Source organism: Rana temporaria, chromosome 3, assembly GCF_905171775.1.
Source record: "Rana temporaria chromosome 3, aRanTem1.1, whole genome shotgun sequence".
NCBI classification, from domain to species: Eukaryota; Metazoa; Chordata; class Amphibia; order Anura; family Ranidae; genus Rana; species Rana temporaria.
In genome coordinates, this window is record NC_053491.1 from 305,846,099 (window position 1) to 305,868,658 (window position 22,560).

The window sequence follows — 22,560 nt, forward strand, 5'->3', positions numbered from 1 at the left end:
TGAAGCATCACAGACCTATATGAGTCCCTGGACCAGCTGGTCCGCTAGCCTAATAACTTTGGGAGAAAGTCAGTGCTCCTCCACTGTCTGGTGCAAAATGCTCACCCCGTGAGTTGTATACAGCACTATTGGTCAGGACTACTCCAAGATGGCCGAGCGTTCAGAACGCGGCCACAGGAAAATGGCCGACCGCAATTTAAGATGCCAATGGGAGTTTTCAATGTAATTGAAAAACCTCCCAAAAAATGGCGCCAGCGCAGACTGAGACCCCAGAGTAGTGGCCACAATAGGCCGCAAGTCAGACCCCAGCATGGTAAACATGCAACGGGTCAGTACTTCGGATCTTTTATCAGTCAGATCCATAGAAGCGGGGGATCCCGCCCGGCGGCGAGGGACTACAAAAGCCCTCATCGGCTTTTCTCATTCCGCATCTCAGAAATTATCAAAGAAGGGCACAGAAGGAAAAAAAACCTACACAGAGCGGTCTGATTTGTGTGATCCAAAAAAGACCGAGCCCTCGGCGGTAACCCAGCTGCACTATCCAGCTTTAGAGAGTCCCTTGCAGCAGTAAAAAGCGCACCCATAAATGCCTTATCCTGCTTTTTTTTTTTTTTTACTACCCAGGTACCTGGTCCATGGCTCCATAACAGAGCATTCCCCAGGGGATAACGGGGGAAGGGAGCACTCTTACCGCCCATCCACAGTCCACCCCCACCCTGGCAAAAACATGTCCAGGACTAACAATAAAACCTTCGTTTGGGGGGGGGGGGGCGTGACCGGAAGCCGACCTGGATGGCAGCCTGAGTCTTCTGCCCTCTCTAAGCCCGGACTAAAACGGCACTTTTGGGGACATTAATCCATACCTTCATGGGCAGATCCACAAAACCCCGGGGAACCTCACAACCCCGCCAGGCACCGCAACGAGCCTCCGGTCCTTCTTTATGCAGCAAAACACGCCGCTCCAACGGAGCTTTCAAGATGGCGCCGGATCCCTCCAGGGCATGCTCACAGCTCACTCGGCCGGATCGCTCTGGACCCCAGCCGCTGATACCGCCAGGCTCCACGGACCATTCATCCGCCTCTGGAGCGGTGAATTACTCCAGCCCCAGCAGTTCAGCCCCCTCTGGGTCCTCACTGCATGGTGCACAGGCCTCCCCCTCCACACAGTGCTCTGGGGCCTTCCCTCAGTTGCTGAGGACAATGTCAGACCCCTTCCTCCCCGAGACTGATCAGGGATCCCCCACCCCCTCAATCTCCTCCGTGGACTTCCCTGCCTGCACCGATGTACCCAGCAGACCAGGTACTACAAGAGCCAGTGGGGATCCAGGAGGCCTTCAGCCCCTATGCTACAGAGCCACCCCCTCCTAAAGCACAGAGACGGTCACAAATGCAGGCCCCCTGGTGTGCAGCCTGCCCCACTCACCTATGCCCAGAAAGCGGGCTCCCCTGCAACCCATCTGTAACGGAACCCCTAATGGGACAGGGGTTAAATCCGTTCACAATATTCTATCCAAGACAGCTTATCGACACTCCAACAGGACCCGATCCATCCCATTTCCCAGAATAAGACGAGACACACAGCTCTGTGCTTCTGGTTTCAAATGTAATGACAACTTTAATGGTTTCTTAGCTTGCTTATATGCAGTACAACAGGTTACAGAAATCAACAATCAAACTGTCCACCCATGGGGGGCTTCAATCACATTCTTTTACATAATGATATTCAGAGTTAATTATCCCCCAGACGTTGCGTCTCCGACAAGTACATTCCACACATAACCAGTATACATAATGAAAGGTCTAGGAGCCAGGCTGACTCAGTTTCAATCCACAGAAACAGTCTTAGTTAGCGTCTCAACAGCCTCACACAATGGAAGGCCTTTCAAGAGCCAGGCTCATTTAACAACTCACTAGCCAGGGCTAATCATAGAAATTAGTCACTATTGACTGGTTGGGTCACAATATTCTTTAGACATTTAAAGAATATATGGTAGATTACTATCCATGTTAAAACAATCCAATATATGTCTATTTCCTGGCTCAATCTGTGCCCAAAAGGGACTCCTGTTACACCATCCCTCCGGAGCGGATGGCCGGGGACATTGCCCAGCCACCAAGACCTCCTCATGGAGCGATTCGAGACACTCTCCCACAGATCTGGCATACCAGGCGCATGGATTTTTTTCCACCTTAACTGATGATCCTGCCCTGGACATGTTTTGAATACATAGTCCCCCCTATTGTGCCCTCCGCTTCAGACCCAACATGCCTAATGGGCATGTCTCCCTCCAGACGAGAGAGTGTGGGCCTTTTTTGCTCACCCACCCCCCTCCCCCCTGGTTTAGTGACTGTATTTATCAGTGTTTTTCGTTTTCGATGACCACTTTAGGGCTCCCGGACACCCGACCGGTGCATTCTTCTGGAGTGTGGCCGGGTGGGTCCTTGGGAATCCGTGTTGACCTAGGCCTGTTGGCCTCTCAAAGTCTGATGCAAATACTAGTTCTAGTTGCTCACTGTTTTTTTGTGTGTACTAATGTTTCTCCTCTCCTCTCTCTCTTTTGGTCCTCTTTTCTCCCTCCTTCCCTCTCATTCATCGAGTGGCTCACCACGGAGTTCGTGGAATTTGCCTGGAGTGCCTCTGTCCTCAGCCTCTGCTCTCCGTCGGCTCCACATCACCTCAGGCAAGACTCCTCCCCCCTCCCTATACACCCCATGGCCAAGATATTGTCCCTGAACGTACATGGCTTAAACTGATAGGAAAAGGCATCTGGCACTAAGGGAGTTCAGACAATCGAGCGCTGACATAGTTTTCGTCCAAGTAACGCACTTTGATAACAAGGGGTCCTTCGCATTCGCCTCTAGACAATTCCCGCAGATTTATTCCTCTGCGGGTCCCCATAAGTGGGCTGGAGTTGCAATACTCATTAAACATGGATCTCCGTCCACTTGCTCTGGCTACTATAGCGACCCCCATGAACAATTTGTTATTCTCAGAGGCTTGTGGCAGACGCAGGAAGTGACTTTTTGTGCACTATACACCCTGAATGTCCAACAACATAGATTCTTGGCTAGGGTGTTTACTTGCCTCTTTAGATCAGGCCATGGGCTCCTAGTGGTGGGAGGCGACTTTACTCTGACCCAATCCGCGACTGCCGATCGTCATGTGGTGGGTCCCCGGGCAGTGTCGGCTCTGGCCCTTAGGGACTCGAAGCTGTTCCGCCAAATCTCTAGACGTTATGCTCTTTTTGAAGCCTGGAGGACCCTCCACCTGGGCGATCGGCAGTACACCTACTCGTCCCCCCATAGAGCTCATTCCCGTATTGACTATTTCTTCACCAACAATTCTACGCTCCGAGTGATACGGGAAGCACAGATACTCCCGATATCGTGGTCGGACCACGCCCTCATCTTACTTACACTAGATCTGGGTTCCCCTGTCCGGAGGCCCTATAACTGGAAACGTTTAGTTCTCCTCCTTCAGCACTTACCGGCCAAGACAGAGCTCTACACTTCAACTTTATTTCGCGGAGAATAACACCACCGACGTCTCCACCTCTATGCTCTGGGAAGCCCATAAGGCGGTCCTTCGAGGTAGATGTATGGCATTGTCCGCCGCTCTAAAAAAAGATGCACTGGCCACCAAACAGAGAACCAAGAGGGAGCTTGGGGTCCTTGAGCGCCGATCGCAAATATCCCCTTCTGTCGTTCTCCTTAAGAAAATCACTAACCTCCGAGCGACCCTGGTAGATCTGGCTTTGGGGCGGGTGGAAAAAGCCCTTGTCAGGCTGCGGCAGGTCTATTATGACAAAGGTAATAAAGCCCACACCCCACTAGCGAGGAAACTGCGCGACCTTTCAACTGCCCACCTTTGGACGACGCCCCACCAAATTAAGGACAACTCAGGCTGTCTACAATACCACCCCAGAGACATAGTCCACACGTTTGCAGACTTCTATAAGCACCTGTACAATAATCCTGACATACCCAGTGACCCACTCCCCCCGGACATCTCCCGTAGCATGGAACAATATCTAGAACAAAGTGGCATTTCCCGACTCCAGCCCTCTGACCTGACATCCCTAAATATGCGGATCACGGAAGAGGAGATAGAGCAGACTATTAAATCCCTGCCCTTCCATAAGTCCCCGGGCCCAGATGGCCTGCCCTATGAATATTACAAGGCCTTTCTGCCCCTCTTGCTCCCCCACATGTGTAAACTTTCAATACCTTTCTCCGGGATACCCCTGTCCCGGCAGATATGCAGCGCTCCTTTATAACCCTGATTCCCAAGCCGGACAAGGACCCCGTTCTCTGTGCCAACTATAGACCCTGCTAAATTCGGACCTGAAATTTTTTAAAAAATTACTCTTGATTCGTTTGAACATGGTCTTACCGTCCCTTATTCATAAAGACCAGGTGGGCTTTGTGCCGTTTAGGCAAGCGGGCGATAACACCAGAAAGATAATTGGCGAACAGAGAAAACACGGCGTCCCTGCTGCGAAGCCTGGACGCCGAGAAGGCCTTTGACCGTCTTGGGTGGCCCTTCATGTTCGCCACATTGCGCCGTGTAGGGATAAGGGGCCCATTCTTGAGTGCCATTCGCCATCTCTACTCCGACCCCTCCCCTCAGGTCAAGACACACTTTGCCCTCTCACCTTCCTTCCCTGTTACCAACGGCACCCGGCAGGGGTGCCCACTCTAACCCCTGCTATTTGCGCTGTGTGTTGAACCCTTGGCGGCCACGATTTGAGGTAACCCGTCCATCCGGGGGATACCAGTCCGAGGCAGGGAATTAAAAATGTCTGTTCACGGATGACGTTATCCTCTCCCTGACACAACCTAGGATTTCCCTCCCGAACCTTCATGCAGAATTGACCCGGTATGGAGCTCTGTCAGGCTATAAAATCAACACCTCCAAGTCGGAGGCCCTCCCAAATAATATCTCTGGAGCGGAGATTGCCCTTCTGCGGGCCAACTTTTCCAATCGATGGAAAACAACTTCCCTGAAATACCTGGGGATACACATCACCCCAAGCTTCACTACCTTGTACCAGGAAAATTTCCCTCCCCTATTCCGCTCAATAAGATCCTTACTACTGCAATGGAAAAAACACCACATTTCACGGCTCGGCCGGATAGCCTCGATTAAAATGACGATACTCCCAAAGCTTCGTTACCTTTTTCAAACATTACCCATCCCTGTCCCTTATAAACACTGAATACTCCAATCCGACCTACTTAAATTTACTTGGAATCACAAGACAGAGTCCCCCAGACGGTACCGACGGCGGCGCTCTTGGACGGGGGTCTTGCATTCCCCAACCTTGTTAAGTACTACCAGGCCACTCAGCTCCGGGCAAGAACTTCTTGGTTCACCCGGCGGTCCTACAAGTGGACGGAGATCGAAAAATTGTGGTTAGCACCGACTCACCCCAACAACTTGCTTTGGAGTGCAAATGTGGAGGTCCCCCCTGACCGTTTGCTGGGCTCTGTGTCACAGCTCCGACGACTCTGGCCTCGGCTGTCGCGACCCTGTGGTCTATCCTCGGAGAGCTCGCTCTTGACCTCATTTATGCATAATCCCAAGGTGCCAGATAGCCTCGCCCACCTAATGTCTCACCCATTGACGTCCCGGAATCTATTTCATTTTGGGAATTTGGTGGATCCCCTGTCGCGCAAACTATTGTTCGACTTCAGCTTTGTATTAGCTATTGCCAAGAAAACATGTATGGCCAGCATTACTTATTGCTTGAATACATGCAACACAGGAAGATGCATGCCTTATTTTCCTGTCTATCCTTATGCTGTGTCATATGTTCCTGTATGCAATCTTATCTTTTTTAATGTGCAAGCAAAAACAGTTTATTTTCCTTGCATGTTCCCTTTAGATCTAGAGCAATTGCACTTGCAGTGCATAGACTATTTCCCTTTAGTAAATCAACTCCAGTCTCCACACAATAGAAGCCCATCAATAAGGATTGGTATAACTAGGAAAGAGTGATCGTTCCAAAGAAAAAAAAACTGACCAATGAGGTAAGTATTAATATGTTTACCCCATCACTCGATAATCTCAAGTTGAGAAGAAAAAGCGATGCATAGAAGGAAAGAGAAGGAGAGAAAGGAAAAACAAATAAAAAATAAGAGGGATGGGATTAGGGTCAATTACTGTACATGAGGCCCACCAGGGCAAGGTGAAACAAGCAGAGGGATAGGAGGGGAAAGTGGAAAATGTACAGCTCTCAATTCTCAAAGTATAGAGGGTATGTGGCAGAGGTTTGGAAATCATCCCATTGTAACCACACTGTTGGGGAGCGTTCTAGAGGTTTCTCTTCAGCGTGAATCATCTGTTCCTTGGATTGGATCTCGTTTATTTCACATACCCATTTTGCCAAAGGTTCTAGGTGCTGTAAGCATATGACATAGGATATTTTTCCTAATAGATCTGAAAGATCATGGAATGATTGACAGCAGAGTAATGCGTATATTGGGTTGGAGGATGTAATCTTAGTGTAAATTCGAAAGATCACTGGGAGACAGGGCTGGACTGGGACAAAAATTTGGCCCTGGACTTCGTCCAGACTGGCCCACTTTGACAGGTCTTTCCCATGGCGGCTGGAGAACTAACACCCCCCCCCCCCGCCTCGGCCACCCAAGCCCCCTTTCCCCCTTCACTAGCCATTCTATTTTATTAGAGTAGAACGGCTGGTACTGGTACTCTTACAGGCAGTACCAGTGGGGAAGCTAGACATTATTTCACCCGGGGGAAAGCATCAGTTCGGAGTCCCCCCTTATGGGACAAGATTAGGCAGAAGTGAGAAACTCCCAGGCCGTAGCTGTTGAGTAAGCTGTCTGTCCCCTCCCCCATGCTACTCTGTCGTCCCCCCTGCTCCTCTGGTCCTCCCCCTGCTTCTCTGCTCCCCCCAGGTGAGGGTCTGCTGTCACTGAAGCCGGCCCACTGAGCCATCGGCCCACCGGGAAACTCCCTGTAGTCCCAATGGCCAGTCCATCCCTGCTGGGAGAGCATGCATCAAAGCAATAATTTGTATATGGCAGCAGGGACATGAGTCGGTCTTTGGTATATGCTCAAAGTCTGTCAAAGATTATTGTATAAGAGAAATCAGAAACAGAACCATTGATCAGAGTCTTTACTAGGATAGGATCTTCCGTTTTTTTAAAAATCAAACTGTGATAAAATTCCCCAACATGGGAATTAAACAGGTGTGGTAAAGACGTAACCTTTTTTAAATATAGGTACTACAATAGCCTTGCACCAATCTAGTGGTAAAATGCCATTCATTAAAGCAGGGTTTGACAAAATTAGTTTGAATCCAGGAGCCAGCTTAAAAAGTTAGGAGCCAGTTTTTTTTTTTAGTATTAGGGTTCCTTTACACTGGGGCGTCGCAGGCGTTGGCAGTAAAGTTTACCGTCGTTTTTGCCGCGATTTTCAGCTGCTAGCGGGGTGCTTTTAACCCCTGCTAGCGGCCGAAAAATGGTGAAAACAGCCCGCAAATTGCCACGACCGCGCTACCTCATTGATTTCAATGGGCAGGGGCACTTTAGGAGCGGTGTATTCACCGTTCTTACAGCGCATCAAAGATGCGGCTGGCAGGACTTTTTTTACCGTCCCGCCAGCACACTGCTCCAGTGTGAAAGCCCCGAAGGCTTTCACACTGGAGCAAAGACAGCAGCGGCTGTTTCAGGGCGCTTTGCAGGCGCTATTTTTAGCGCAATAGCGCCTGCAAAGAGCCCCAGGGGGATCCGTCAGATTCAACGTCTACATCATATATTGTCCTTGTTAAGAAGGCTGCACATAGGGGCGGTGGTGATGCATTTCAGGTATTTCTCAATTATTGGACAATTTATGCAGAGGGCTGCGCGTCATGCTCTCATACGCACGGCAGGGCTCATATTACATTGACAGTATCCACTTCAATACTGCACTAGGAAAATTAAATATGCAATAAAAAGTTTTAAGGACTACTAGGCTCAGCAAGCCTAATATGGGAAAATATTGAATATGATAAAGCAATTCTAAAAAAATAAAAAGAAAAAAATAAATTATATATATATATATATATATATATATATATATATATATATATATATATATATATATATATATATATATATATATATATAAAACTGATTTATAAATTCTGCATCTAATAAAAAAAAAAAAAATGTTTGCTGTGTGCCCGACATGCAGGGGATGACCTCTAGAGCCTGGGCGATTTTGGCACCCCAAAAAATCTGCGATTAACCACTTAAGGACCGCCGCATGTACATATACGTCAGCAGAATGGCACAGGCAGGCACATCAACGTATATATACGTGCCCTGCTTGACGTGGGTCCGATTGGAACCCCCCCCGGTACATGCGACGGTTCCGTTGGCTGCAGAAGCGATCCGGGATGAGGGGATGGCTGTCTGTTTTCAGCCATCCCCTTGCGATCGCTCTCAGCCAATGCCAGCGCTCCCCCCCTCCTCTTCCTGTGTTTAGTGTAAACACAGGAAGGAGGAAGTGTGTGATCTCTCCTCGTGGTGGTCATATCGACCACCGCTGCGGAGAGAAGACATCACACAAGTAAGTTCCACCAAGCAGCACACTGACACCAGCACATTAGGCACATTTAACCCCTCCAGTCACCGCCGATCACCCCCCCGCAGTCTCCTGTAACAGTGTCACTGAATGCAGTGATCATTTATTTTCTGATTACTGCATTTAGTGTCAGTGTTACAGAAAAAAGTGTTAGGGCAGTTAGTTTTAGCCCCCTTTAGGTCCAGGGTAGCCCCCTAACCCCCCTAATAAAGGTTTAACCCCTTGATCACCGCCCTAGTTAACCCTTTCACCCCCTATTGCCAGTGTCACTAAGCGATCGATTTTCTGATCTCTGTATTAGTGTCACTGTTGCCGCTAGGCAGTTAGTTTTTTTTGAGGTTCGCCGCCAGGTTCTATAGCGTTAGGAACCCCCATAAATAAAGTTTTTAACCCCTGATTGCCCCCTAGTTAACCCTTTCACCAGTGATCACCGTATAAGTGTTACGGTTGATGCTGGTTGGTTAGTTTGCTGTTTATAGCATCAGGGCACCTGCCGTATATAACCCAATAAAGGTTTAACCCCCTGATCGCCCGGCGGGTGATATAAATTAAATTTAGTGGTATTGGTATAGTATCTGAACGGATCGATACCTGATCTGATCAGATCTATACTAGTGTACCCAGCAGTTTAGGGTACCCAAAAACGCATTGTTAGCAGAATCAGCCCAGATACCCGCTAGCACCTGCGTTTTCCCCCTCTGCCCAGCCCAACCCACCCAAGTGCAGTATCGATCGATCACTGTCACTTCAAAAACACAAGACACATAACTGCAGCGATCGCAGAGACAGGTCTGATCCCTGCGATCGCTAACAGTTTTTTTCAAAGCGTTTTCTACATTTTCCTTTCTATAGTCAGGTGTTTTTTTTTTACCTGTGAATCATCACCAGTGTACCACTAAATTTAGAGCCCAAAATGGCAAAGCGAATGTACACTGGTGAAGAGGCCGTCAGGATTCTGTGCATGACAGATAGTGAAGAAGAGGAGGTCACGCATCTGTCAGAATCAGGCTCAGAATACGAACCCGTTTACGACAGCAGCTCCATGTCAGATAGCTCGGACGACGAGTTGTGGTCCCTGCTAAGGCCAGGCGTACCCGACCCCGTTCTGATGTTGAGCAGCAAGAACCGCAGGTCCCTCGTATGAAGCAGAGAGCCAGTACTAGCGTCGCTATTCCTTCTGGTGGATTGGCAAGCACCAGCGGCCTAGTACACCCTGGTCGTTCATCCAGCACTGCAGTAAGACGTGGCGAGTCCCATAAGTGCAGTTCAAGCTGGTGAGGTGGCAAGCACAAGTAGTGTCCCGCTGCCACCAAGAAGAAGACAAAGACAGGCCCGTCGTGCCCATAGTGCCCTTCCTGCAGAATTCGCCTATCCTGATTGGGTCCCCACCACTTCTGCAGAACCCGTACTTCCCCCATTCACTGGCCAACCCGATATTCAGGTGGATACAGCGAATTTTATGGCACTTGATTTTTATTCGCTGTATTTCACGGAAGATCTCTATAGATCTATTGTGGACCAGACTAATTTATATGCTGGTACCTACATCGCCGCTAATCCCCAGTCTCTCCTTGCCAAAGAATGGAAACCTCTTGAGGTTTCCGAATTTAAGACCTTTCTGGGCCTTACCCTCAACATGGGCATACACCCATTTCCATCATTGCGGATGTATTGGTCCACACATCCAATTGACCAGATGCTCGTGTGCTCTGCTCATATGGCCAGGAAACGATACGAGGCGATCCTGCGGTTCCTGCATTTCAGTGACAATGCACTTTGTCGTCCACGTGGAGACCCTGAATTTGACCGGCTCTACAAAATTCGGCCCCTCGTAAACCATTTCAACGAACATTTTGCAGCCTTGTTTAATCCCCAGCAGGTTGTATGCGTTGATGAGTCCCTCATTAAATTTGCTGGCCGCTTGTCTTTCAAGCAGTACATTCCCAACAAGCGTGCCAGATACAGGGGGCAAGCTCTATAAGCTCTACACATGGAGCTTTAGGGTTTACGAGGGAAAAGATAGTCAGGTAGAGCCAGAAGGATGCCCAGATTACATGGGGAGTGCTGGCAAGATCGTTTGGGACTTGGTGTCACCCTTATTCGGAAAGGGGTACCACTTGTATGTGGACAATTTTTACAGCAGCGTGCCACTTTTTAGTCACTTGTTTGATCATCAGATTGGAGCATGTGGCACCGTGCGACCTAATCGCCGGGGCTTTCCCCAGAGGCTTGTAGATTCTCATCTAAGGCTGGGGGCGAGAGCCTGCTTCAGATGTAAAAATGTGCTCGCTGTGAAGTGGCGGGACAATAGGAATGTTTTCGTTCTTATAACCCTTCACGCAGACACGACAGTACAAATTCGTACGGCGACTGGTGTTGTGGAGAAACTCCTCTGTGTCCACGAATATAACCAAAATATGGGAGGGGTGGACCTCAACGACCAGCTGATGGCACCGTATCATATTGCCCGCAAGACGAGACGCTGGTACAAAAAAGTGTCTCTACATTTATTCCAATTGGCTCTACTGAATGCTCATGTCTTATACAGAGCTTCAGGACAGGATGGATCCTTCCTTCAATTCCAGAGGGATATCATCACAGAACTCCTGTATCCAGGCGGTACTGTACCTCACCAACCCCTACCAAATGCAGTAAGCCGACTGCATGAGAGGCATTTTGTGTATGCCCTCGAGAGTACCCCTACCCAAAAAGCCCCCCAAAGAAGATGTCGTGTCTGTACCAAGCGCAGATTTAGGCGTGACACCCGTTATTTTTGTCCCAAATGTCCTGCCGATCCTGGTCTTTGTATTGGTGAATGTTTTGAACGCTTCCACACACTAGTGAAGTATTAGCGTAGGGTAAAACATTTCACAGGCTAGGCTCACTTACACAGGGTCTCCCAAGATGCCATCGCATTTTGAGAGACCCAAACCTGGAACCGAAAAGTTGAACAGTTACAAAAAAAAAGTGTTAAAAACAAAAAAACAAAAAAGGAAAAAAAAAAAAAAAAAAAAATAGTTGTCGTTTTATTGTTCTCTCCCTCTCTATTGTTCTTCTCTTTACTGTATTCTATTCTGCAAAGTTTTATTGTTATGTTTTTTCATGCTAGCTTTTCAGGTATGTAATTTACTTTACTGTTTTCAGGTACGCCATTCAGCTGTTGCGCGGACTTCTTTATCTTGACAGCAACAGTGTTTGCTCCCACGATATATAAAGCCGCGACTCAGTGCTGTAGGAGGTGATTTCACCACCACAGTTAAAAAAAAGAGCATATATGCCGAAGCATGGGGGCATTAGGGGCGGAAGAGCGATTTTGCTCCTAATGCCGCGTACATACGGTTGACATTCCTACGGAGGCTTACCCGTGGAAAAGTCTGACCATGTGTACACGGCATTGAAAAGTCTGACCGTGTGTACGCGGCATAGAAAAGTCCGACCGTGTGTACGCGGCATAACTTTTTTGCGGGAGGATGCCCCCATGCTTCGGTATATATATATATATATATATATATATATATATATATATATATATATATATATATATATATATATACACACAGCCCTCAAAATTTCCACTCGCCTGCTAGCATTTGGCGAGTGGATTTAAGCTGGGGGCGAGTGATGACAGGACTGCATGACCAATGTCCCTTCAATCTGTGCCTAGACCCTTAGAGCCCCGATGCGATTGACGGCCGAAGAGGAAAGGTGCATGCTCGGGAAAAGTAGTCTGGTGAGCCGCGCACAGGCAGGGCAGTACACAGGTGCTCTCCTTACAATTCTCACTAAGCCATGGGACCTAACAGTATGACCTCTCTGAACCTGCCCCCCTCCCCCCGACCAATGTAGCTGGAGAGCAGAGAGCAGGGAGCAGGAATTAATGAGTCAGGTGGAGGATTGCGAAAATTACCACTCCGGGTGTCCCAGGTAGGCAGTGCAGCGCTCACTGAAAGTTGCCCTGACATGAGAGTGGCAGCCTTCCAGTTTGTGCAGTTTTCTTCTCCTTGTGCTCTATGTAGGTGTCCAGCAGTTCAGCCTGAGCACTGTGAGCAGACTGGTCTCAATGTGTGCTGTGCGGTGTGTCAGTGTGCGCTGTGCTATGGTGTCAACGGCTGTGCAGTTGTGTGGATCTCGGCGCTGGATTGTACTCCCTCCCACTGTGCTGCAGCTCCTCTCCTCACTGCCAGCCTGAATAAAAGGGGAAGTGGGGACATGCAAGCGTGGAGCCGCACACACAGGCTTCTGATATTGAGATGAATAGGAGAGGGAGAGAGAGGATGGATGGATGGGAGTTGCAAAGGAGACAGCAAGAGAATGGGGAAGAGATCCAGTTCTAGTGCCCTGTCCCTCTGGTCTGCCCCCAGTGCCCTGTCCCTCTGGTCTGCCCCCAGTGCCCTGTCCCTCTGGTCTGCCCCCAGTGCCCTGTCCCTCTGGTCTGCCCCCAGTGCCCTGTCCCTCTGGTCTGCCCCCAGTGCCCTGTCCCTCTGGTCTGCCCCCAGTGCCCTGTCCCTCTGGTTTGCCCCCAGTGCCCTGTCCTATTTTGTTAAAGTTGTTTTTGGTAATATTTAATTGTGTAACTTGATTCTGCATAAAACATTTAACAGTGTCATTCCATGAGATAATCTACGAGGGTGTGTTTAGGGGCGCAATTAGGCGTGGAGCAGTGTATGAATTAGGTGGGGCAACTGGTGGCGAGTAACTCTTGAGGCCTGGCTAGTAGCTCAGGGCTTGAAATTTTGAGCCCTGTGTATGTGTATATATATATATATATATATATATATATATATATATATATATATATATATATATATATATATTTATTAGGCACAGGTTGCGTTAAAAAATGTTTCATTTTTTACTGTTTTTTTTATTGGCATTTGCTTTGCAGGTATGGTAATGATCTTACTGTTATACTGTAATGTTACTTTGTTTTAATGTTAACCATCATTTGCTTAGCAGGTACGCCATTCAGTTGCAGCGCGAATTTATTTAGCGTGACAGCAACAGCGTTTGCTCCCACGATATATAAAGCCGCGACTCCAATGCTGTAGGAGCTGATTTCACCACCACAGTTCAAAAAAGAGCATATATGCCGAAGCATGGGGGCATTAGGGGCGGAGGAGCGATTTTGCTCCTAATGCCGCGTACATATGGTTGACATTCCTACGGAGGCTTTCCCGTGGAAAAATCTGACCATGTGTACACGGCATAGAAAAGTCCGACCGTGTGTACGCGGCATAGAAAAGTCCGTACACACGGCATAACTTTTTTGCGGGAGGATGCCCCCATGCTTCGGCATATATAATTGGTGCATGTATGCCCATCATTAGAAGTGGGTGGATGAAGGGAGGTATTCTAATGGTGGGCATACCCACCGATCAATCTTTTTTTCGTTCAGCCAACAGGCTGCATGACAAAAAAAAGGTTACAATACATGTCCAACAAGAACCATCAACGTACTGGTATGTTGCTGGATTTTGAATGGTTATACCAGAATGATGCCTGCGGGTTTAGGCATCATCTTGGTATCATTCTTTTCAGCCAGCGGTCGGCTTTCATGTAAAAGCAGTCCTAGCAGCTAATTAGCCTCTAGACTGCTTTTACATTCAGTGGGAGGGAATGTCCCCCCCCAGATATAAACAGCGCCATTGGGAATATGGGAAAGCATTTTATCACACCGATCTTGGTGTGGTCAGATGCTTTGGAGGGCAGAGGAAAGATCTAGGGTCTAATAAGAGTACCTGTCACTAACTATTGCTATCATAAGGGATATTTACATTCCCTGAGATAACAATAAAAATGGTAAAAAATATAAAAAATGGAAGGAACAGTTAACAAATAAAATAAAAAAAAGCGAAATAAATGTTATATATATATATAAAAAAAAAAAAAAAAAAAAAAAAAAAAAAAGCATCCCTGTCCCCCCCTGCTCTTGCGCAAAGGCCAACGCAAGCGTCGGTCTGGAGTCATATGTAAACAGCAATTGCACCATGCATGTGAGGCATCACCGCGAAGGGCAGATCGAGGGCAGTAATTTTAGCAGTAGACCTACTCTGTAAATCTAATGTGGTAAACTGTAAAGGCTTTTAAAAATGTATGCAGTTTGTCGCCACTGCGCGTTTGTGCGCAATTTTAAAGTATGTCGTGTTTGGTATCCATGTACTCGGCCTAAGATCATCATTTTTATTTCATCAATAATTTGGGCAATATAGTGTGTTTTAGTGCTTTAAAAAAAAAAAAAAAGTGTATTTTTACCCCAAAAAAATCGTTTGAAAAAACGATGCGCAAATACTGTGTGGAAAAAAAAAATGCAACACCCACTATTTTAATCTGTAGGGCCTTTGCTTTAAAAAAAATATATAATGTTTGGGGGTTCAACTTAACTTTCTTGCAAAAAAATAATATGTTTTTATGTAAACAAACAGTGTCAGAAAGGGCTTTTTCTTCAAGTGGTTAGAAGAGTGGGTGATGTGCGACATAAGCTTCTAAATGTTGTGCATAAAATGCCAGGACAATTCAAAACCCCCCCCAAATGACCCCATTTTGGAAAGTAGACACCCCAAGCTATTTGCTGAGAGGCATCTCAAGTCCATGGAATATTTTAGATTTTGACCCAAGTTGCGGGAAAAATAAATATATATATATTTTTTTTTTTGCGCAAAGTTGTCACTAAATGATATATTGCTCAAACATGCCATGGGCATATGTGGAATTACACCCCAAAATACATTCTGCTGCTTCTCCTGAGTACGGGGATACCACATGTGTGAGACTTTTTGGGAGCCTAGCCGCGTACGGGACCCCAAAAACCAATCACCGCCTTCAGGCTTTCTAAGGGTGTAAATTTTTGCTTTCACTCCTCACTACCTATCACAGTTTCGAAGGCCATAAAATGCCAAAATAGCACAAAAAAAACCCAAATGACCCAATTTTGGAAAGAAGACACCCCAAGGAAACTGCTGAGAGGCATGTTGAGTCCATTGATTTTTTTTTTTTTTTTTATCCCAAGTGATTCAATAATGACAAAAATAAAAATGTCACTAAATGATATATTGCTCACACATGCCATGGTTATATGTGGAGTTGCACCCTAAAATACATTCTGCTGCTTCTCCTGAGTACAGGGATACCACATGTTTGGGACTTTTTGGGAGCCTAGCCGCGTACGGGACCCCGAAAACCAAGCACCGCCTTCAGCAATTCTAAGGGCGCAAATTTTTGATTTCACTCCTCACTACCTATCACAGTTTCGAAGGCCATAAAATGCCAAAATAGCACAAAACCCCCCCCAAATGACCCCATTTTGGAAAGTAGACACCCCAAGCTATTTGCTGAGAGGCATGTTGAGTCCATGGAATATTTAATTTTTTTGCCCCAAGTGATTGAATAATGACCAAAAAAAAAAAATGTACAAAACATTGTCACTAAATGATATATTTCTCACACATGCCACGGTTATATGTGGAATTGTACCCCAAAATACATTCTGCTGCTTCTTCTGAGTACGGGGATACCACATGTGTGGGACTTTTTGGGAGAATAGCCGCGTATGAGACCCCGAAAACCAATCACCACCTTCACGATTTCTAAGGACATACATTTTTGATTTCACTCACACAAATCTTGAAGGCAGTGCTTGGTTTTCGGGGCCCCGTACGCGGCTAGGCTCCCAAAAAGTCCCACACATGTGGTATCCCTGTACTCAGGAGAAGCAGCAGAATGTATTTTAGTGTGTAATCCGACATATGCCTATGGCATGTGTGAGAAATATATCATTTAGTGACAACGTTTTGTAATTTATTTTTTTTTGGTCATTATTCAGTGACTTGGGGCAAAAAAATTAAATATTCCATGGACTCAACATGCCTCTCAGCAAATAGCTTGGGGTGTCTTCTTTCCAAAATTGGGTCATTTGGGGGGGTTGTGTGCCATCTTGGCATTTTATGGCCTTCAAAACTGATAGGTAGTGATAGGTAGTGAGGAGTAATATCAAAAATGTATGCCCTTAGAAATCTTTAAGGCGGTGCTTTGTTTTCGGGGCCCCGTACGCGGCTAGGCTCACAAAAAGTCCCACACATGTGGTATCCCCATACTCAGGAGAAGCAGCAGAATGTATTTTGGGGTGCAATTCCACATATAACTATGGCATGTGTGACCAATATATCATTTAGTGACAACTTTGTGCAAAAAAAAATCAGTTTGTCATATTCCCGCAACTTGTGTCAAAATATAAAATATTCCATGGACTCGACATCCCTCTCAGCAAATAGCTTGGGGTGTCTACTTTCCAAAATAGGGTCATTTGGGGGGGGTTTTGTGCTATTTTGGCATTTTATGGCCTTCGAAACCTTGATAGGTAGTGAGGAGTGAAATCAAAAATTTGCGCCCTTAGAAATGCTGAAGGCGGTGATGGGTTTTTGGGGCCCCGTACGCGGCTAGGCTCCCAAAAAGTCCCACACATGTGGTATCCCCGTACTCAGGAGAAGCAGCAGAATGTATTTTGGGGTGCAATTCCACATATAACCATGGCATGTGTGAGCAATATATCATTTAGTGACAACTTTTTGTAATTTTTTTTTTTTTTGTCATTATTCAATCACTTGGGACAAAAAAAAAAAAATATTCAATGGACTCAACATGCCTCTCAGCAGTTTCCTTGGGGTGTCTACTTTCCAAAATGGGGTCATTTGGGGGGGGTTTTGTACTTCCTTGCCATTTTAGCACCTCAAGAAATGAGATAGGCAGTCATAAAATAAAAGTTGTGTAAATTCCAGAAAATGTACCCTAGTTTGTAGACGCTATAATTTTTGCGAAAACCAATAAATATACGCTTATTGCGATTTTTTTTTACAAAAGACATGTGGCTGAATACATTTTGGCCTAAATGTTTGACTAAAATTTAGTTTATTCGATATTTTTTACTTTTTGTTATAAGAAAAATCATTTTTTTTTTAAATTTTCGGTCTTTTTCCGTTTATATCGCAAAAAATAAAAATTGCATAGGCAATCAAATACCATCAAAAGAAAGCTCTATTTGTGGGAAGAAAAGGACGCAAATTTTGTTTCGGTACAACATTGCATGACCGCGCAATTACCAGTTAAAGCAGCGCAGTGACAAATTGTAAAAACACCTTGGGTCTTTAGACAGCGTATTGGTCCGGGGCTTAAGTGGTTAAAAATAAATAAAAAAAAAAAAAAAAACAACTCTATTCACAATTCGTTTTTTTTTTTTCCTGATGGACACCGCGCCGGTCCTACATTTTAAGGCGAGGCCGCGGCTTCGACCTAGTACGCAGCAATCCTGGGAAAAGGCCACAGACTAGGCCGAAGCCGCGGCCTTGCCTAAAAACTTAGGACCGGCGCTCCACGGACTAGGCCGAAGCCTCGCCTAAAACATCCTGCCCGCAGCTCCTGCGATCCCGGGAAAAGACCGTGAGCGGCATCCGGCTGGATGCCACTCACGGCCTTTTCCCAGGATAGCGGCGAGCAGGATGTTTTAGGTGAGGCTGCGGAGTGCCGGTCCTATGAAAAAAAAAGAAAATCAAAAACAAACATCAGTGGCTGTCACGCTGCTGCTCTCCTACCGCTCCATCCCCGCTGACGCCGCTAATCGCATTCCAAAATAATGACAGTGACGGGCAGTACTGTGTCTGGAAGGCCTACGAGGGCCATGTCCACCTTCCCAGCCAAGACCCCACTCACCAGGGCACTATTTCTAGTCGCCATGGCGACCGGGATTTGTCGAGCCCTGCATTAAAGACTAATAATTAGAAACCATGGATTTCAAAACAATAGAGCTCAACTCTGATATACTTTAGGGATGTGCAAACCATCGGGGTCCAGTTATTTTATTCACTTTTATTTGTCTAAATGTCCTGGATTATACACATCTTAGGCCACTGTGGTTCTTTTGTGACTGTCAATATTATATATATTTTTTTAACCACTTCCATACTGGGCACTTATACACCTTCCTGCCCAGACCAATATTCAGCACTGTTGCACTTTGAATGACAATTGCGTGGTCATGCTACACTGTACCCAAACTAAATTTTTATCATTTTGTTCCACAAATAGAGCTTTCTTTTGGTGGTATTTGATCACCTCTGGGATTTTTATTTTCTGCTTCAAAAAAATAAAAAATGACCGAAATTTAAAAAAAATATATGTTTTTTTGTTTGTTACAAAACATTGTAAAGAAGTATGTTTTCTACTTCACGGATGGGCACTGGTGGTACTGCACTGACGGGCACGATGAGGTGGCATTGATGGGCACTAATATGCGGCACTGATAGGTGGCACCAATATGCGGCACTGATAGGTGGCACCAATATGCGGCACTGATAGGTGGCACCAATATGCGGCACTGATAGGTGGCACCAATATGCGGCACTGATAAGGGGGCACGGATGGGCACTGACAGGCGGCACGGATGGGCACTGACAGGCGGCACGGATGGGCACTGACAGGCGGCACGGATGGGCACTGACAGGCGGCACGGATGGGCACTGACAGGCGGCACGGATGGGCACTGACAGGCGGCACGGATGGGCACTGACAGGCGGCACGGATGGGCACTGACAGGCGGCACGGATGGGCACTGACAGGCGGCACGGATGGGCACTGACAGGCGGCACGGATGGGCACTGACAGGCGGCACGAATGGGCACTGACAGGCGGCACGGATGGGCACTGACAGGCGGCACGGATGGGCACTGACAGGCGGCACTGATAGGTGGCACGGATGGGCACTGATAGGTGGCACGGATGGGCACTGATTGACATCCATTAGTAAAACATTAGTCTATCAGTGCCAAACAATAATGCCTGCCAATCAGTGATGCCCATTATGGCCACTGATTGACATCCATTATTTAGTTCTGATTTGCATCCCTGGTGGTCTAGGGTGGCATACCTGTGGTGGGCATCCCTGGTGGCATGCCTGGTGGTCCAGTGTGGGCATCCTCGGGGGGGGGGGGGCTGCGCTGATAATCTATCAGCACAAACCCCCCCTGTCAGAGGAGCAGCCGATCGGCTCTCCTCTACTGGCGTCTGACAGACGCGAGTGAGGAAAAGCCGATTACCTGCTTTTCCTGTTTACATCGTGATCAGATGTGATTGGACACGGCTGATCATCGGAGACTCTTTACCTAGATCGGTGTTGCGGGGTGTCAAGACTGACACCCTGCAACAACGATCGCTGCGATGCGCTGCATCGGCTCAATATCCTGAAGACGTCATATGACGTCCAGTCAGGATATTGAAACCACTTTGCCAACGTCATTTTGCTATATGGCGGGCAGCAAGTGGTAAAGTTTGCTTTTTTGGGGGTAACCAGATTGGTGCGCCAGTCTGTGGCCTGCCGGGCACCAGGCCACGTGGCTGGGGTTGCCAGCAGGCAGAGCAACCTGCTTTGCCACCCTCCGACCACCAGAGCCCATTCCCTTTCTCCTAGCATCACTACTCCCTTCCCTCTCTGTGGTCTCAAAGAAGGGAAAAGAGGAGAGCAGGGCTGGGGACAGGATCTAATGGCACTGATGAGACCCAGGCTGCACCACCACCTCACGAGGTGACATGATGCCCCTAACACACACAACCTCCCCATTTGACAAGCTGCAACCGTGGAGGGGTACATTTCGAGTGGTCGATCCCTGGTGCTGGGGACCCCTGCTATGACAAATTTTTTGCAGTTTGTCAGTTTTGCATAGACAGTAAAATATGAAACCAACCTCTGGTGGCTGAACCCAGATGTTACCAATTATGTGGTGCTACTGGAAGCGGCAGTCCCTAGAGGCTCTAAAATTTTGACTTTTTCATGGCCCCCATCCTCCATATGCCCTAACCCTGTGTATGACCACTACCTTGCGGGCATGGGGAGCTGTACTCAGACTTGAACGTTATCCCGCGGGGGCTCACTCTCCAGACACCTTGCTATGGTGCAATCCCAATTTAGCTCAAATAAACACTATTCCAGAGCCCTACGCTTGGACTAAATTTAAAGCGGTAGTTCCCCCTCCCAAAATGTTTTACCCTTAGATTCATGCTCATTTTGTCTAGGGGAATCGGCTAGTTGTTTTAAAATCGATGCTGTACTTACCGTTGTAGAGAGCGATCTTCTCCGCCGCTTCCGGGTATGGTCTTCGGGTATGGGAGTTCCTTCTTGATTGACAGTCTTCCGACAGGCTTCCGACGGTCTCATCCATCGCGTCACGATTTTCCGAAAGTAGCCGAACGTTGGTGCGCAGGCGCCGTATAGAGCCGCGCCGGCGTTCGGCTTCTTTCGGCTACTCGTGACGCGATGGATGCGACCGTCGGAAGCCTGTCAATCAAGAAGGAACGCCTACTCCCGAAGACCCATACCCGGAAGCGGCGGAGAAGATCGCTCTCTACAACGGTAAGTACAGCGTCGATTTTAAAACAGCTAGCCGATTCCCCTAGACAAAATGAGCATCAATCTATGGGTAAAATTTTTTTGGAGGGGGAACTACCGCTTTAATGTTAAAACACTTTCCCAAATAGTTCATTATAACTCCTTGTTCATGACAACACTACCTCTCTTACACTCTAAATTTAATATTCCGGAATCATATTTCTTTCGCCATTTACAACTCTCCCATGCCTTCAGTTGCCAATTCTCCCACTCTAACCCCCAGCTCATACAAGCCTCACTTGAGGACATCCTGAGACTTGATTGCACAAAAAAAAACAAAAAACTTCCTGGATATACTCCCACCTCAGAGTTTCACTATCAGATTTGGAGGGTCTCAGGGCACTGTGGCTCCAGGACGTCCTGGTACTTGACCAGGATGATATCTGGGACTTCCCATTTAGGTCTTTGATCTCTGTCAGAGACTGCCTGATACAGTTTAAGCTGATCCACCAAGCTTACTATACCCCTTACAGGCTTCATAAAATGGGCTCAAACTTCTCTCCGGGAGACTTTACCCATATCTTCTGGACCTGCCCAGCTATCACTGGGTTCTGGGAGGATGTGATGGCATGTGACCGCTTAATCAGCGATATCCCTTTGCAGACCTCCATGTCTGTCTGCCTGTTAGGTCTTGTTGCACATTTGATCTCTACCATTACAGGGCGCACTATGGTGAGCCTACTGCTGTTTTATGCCAGAAAAAGCACAACACTGCATTGGAAGACACTGGCACCGCCCACAATCACTTTCTGGAAACAGCTGGTGAATAAGAGTCTACCCTATACAAGGATACATACACCAACCGATGCCGTCCTAAAAAATACCAGAAAGTATGGTCTAAATGGTTAGCAGAGCCGTCCATGGCTTGATTAGACACGGCAGAGTCTGAACAAGTAATAGCCCTTCTTGATTGAACTCCTAATTAGCCATATATTTTCCATGACTATCCCTCCATATGTGAGGAGTACTGTTAATGTCTATTTGGTAGCATGAAGTCAGCAACTCGCTGTCTTCTATGACACTAATCGTAAGACCCACACCATCTTTACTTACTGGTGACTAGCGCTTTGAGTTTGACTACCTAATGATGTAAACATATGAAACCCGTGCGTGGGTCACAGTTATGCCTTTTCTTGTGTTTTATGTTGTACACGTATGTGTTTTTAACACCCATAAAAAGATAAAAAAAAATAAAAAATATGAAACCAACCTCATCTTCAGGTAACTGGCTTTTAAATTCTTCCATCTTTGATTCTGTGTCATGAATAATTCCTTCTGCATTATTTACAGCTTCAACAAGCTCCTAGAAGACAGCATTTTGTACAAATTTAAGCAATTTCAGCAAACTTGGCACCTTTGACACAAGAACAGCGTTTTAAGATTAAAATGGGAAAACCAGAAAATAAAGCAAAAAATGTAAAAATATAGGGTGTTTGATACACAGCTAATTACAATTCAAATGGGGGCGCACTATGCAATATACTGTACTTCAAAAGCATCACACCAAAGTGGCTCTACACTAATATACATTTAA

The 22,560-nt window shown here is 46.9% G+C and overlaps 1 protein-coding gene across 2 annotated transcripts in view; it reads right to left on the reverse strand.

Annotated features, from left to right (window-relative positions):
* Positions 1-22,560, reverse strand: part of HSPA9 (heat shock protein family A (Hsp70) member 9) — a 414,391-nt gene that overhangs the window by 39,010 nt on the left and 352,821 nt on the right. For both annotated transcript variants that reach the window (XM_040344789.1, XM_040344788.1), the window contains one exon: positions 22,237-22,329. In XM_040344789.1, the coding sequence (XP_040200723.1) occupies positions 22,237-22,329 (93 nt within the window). The remainder of the gene's footprint in view (positions 1-22,236; positions 22,330-22,560) is intronic.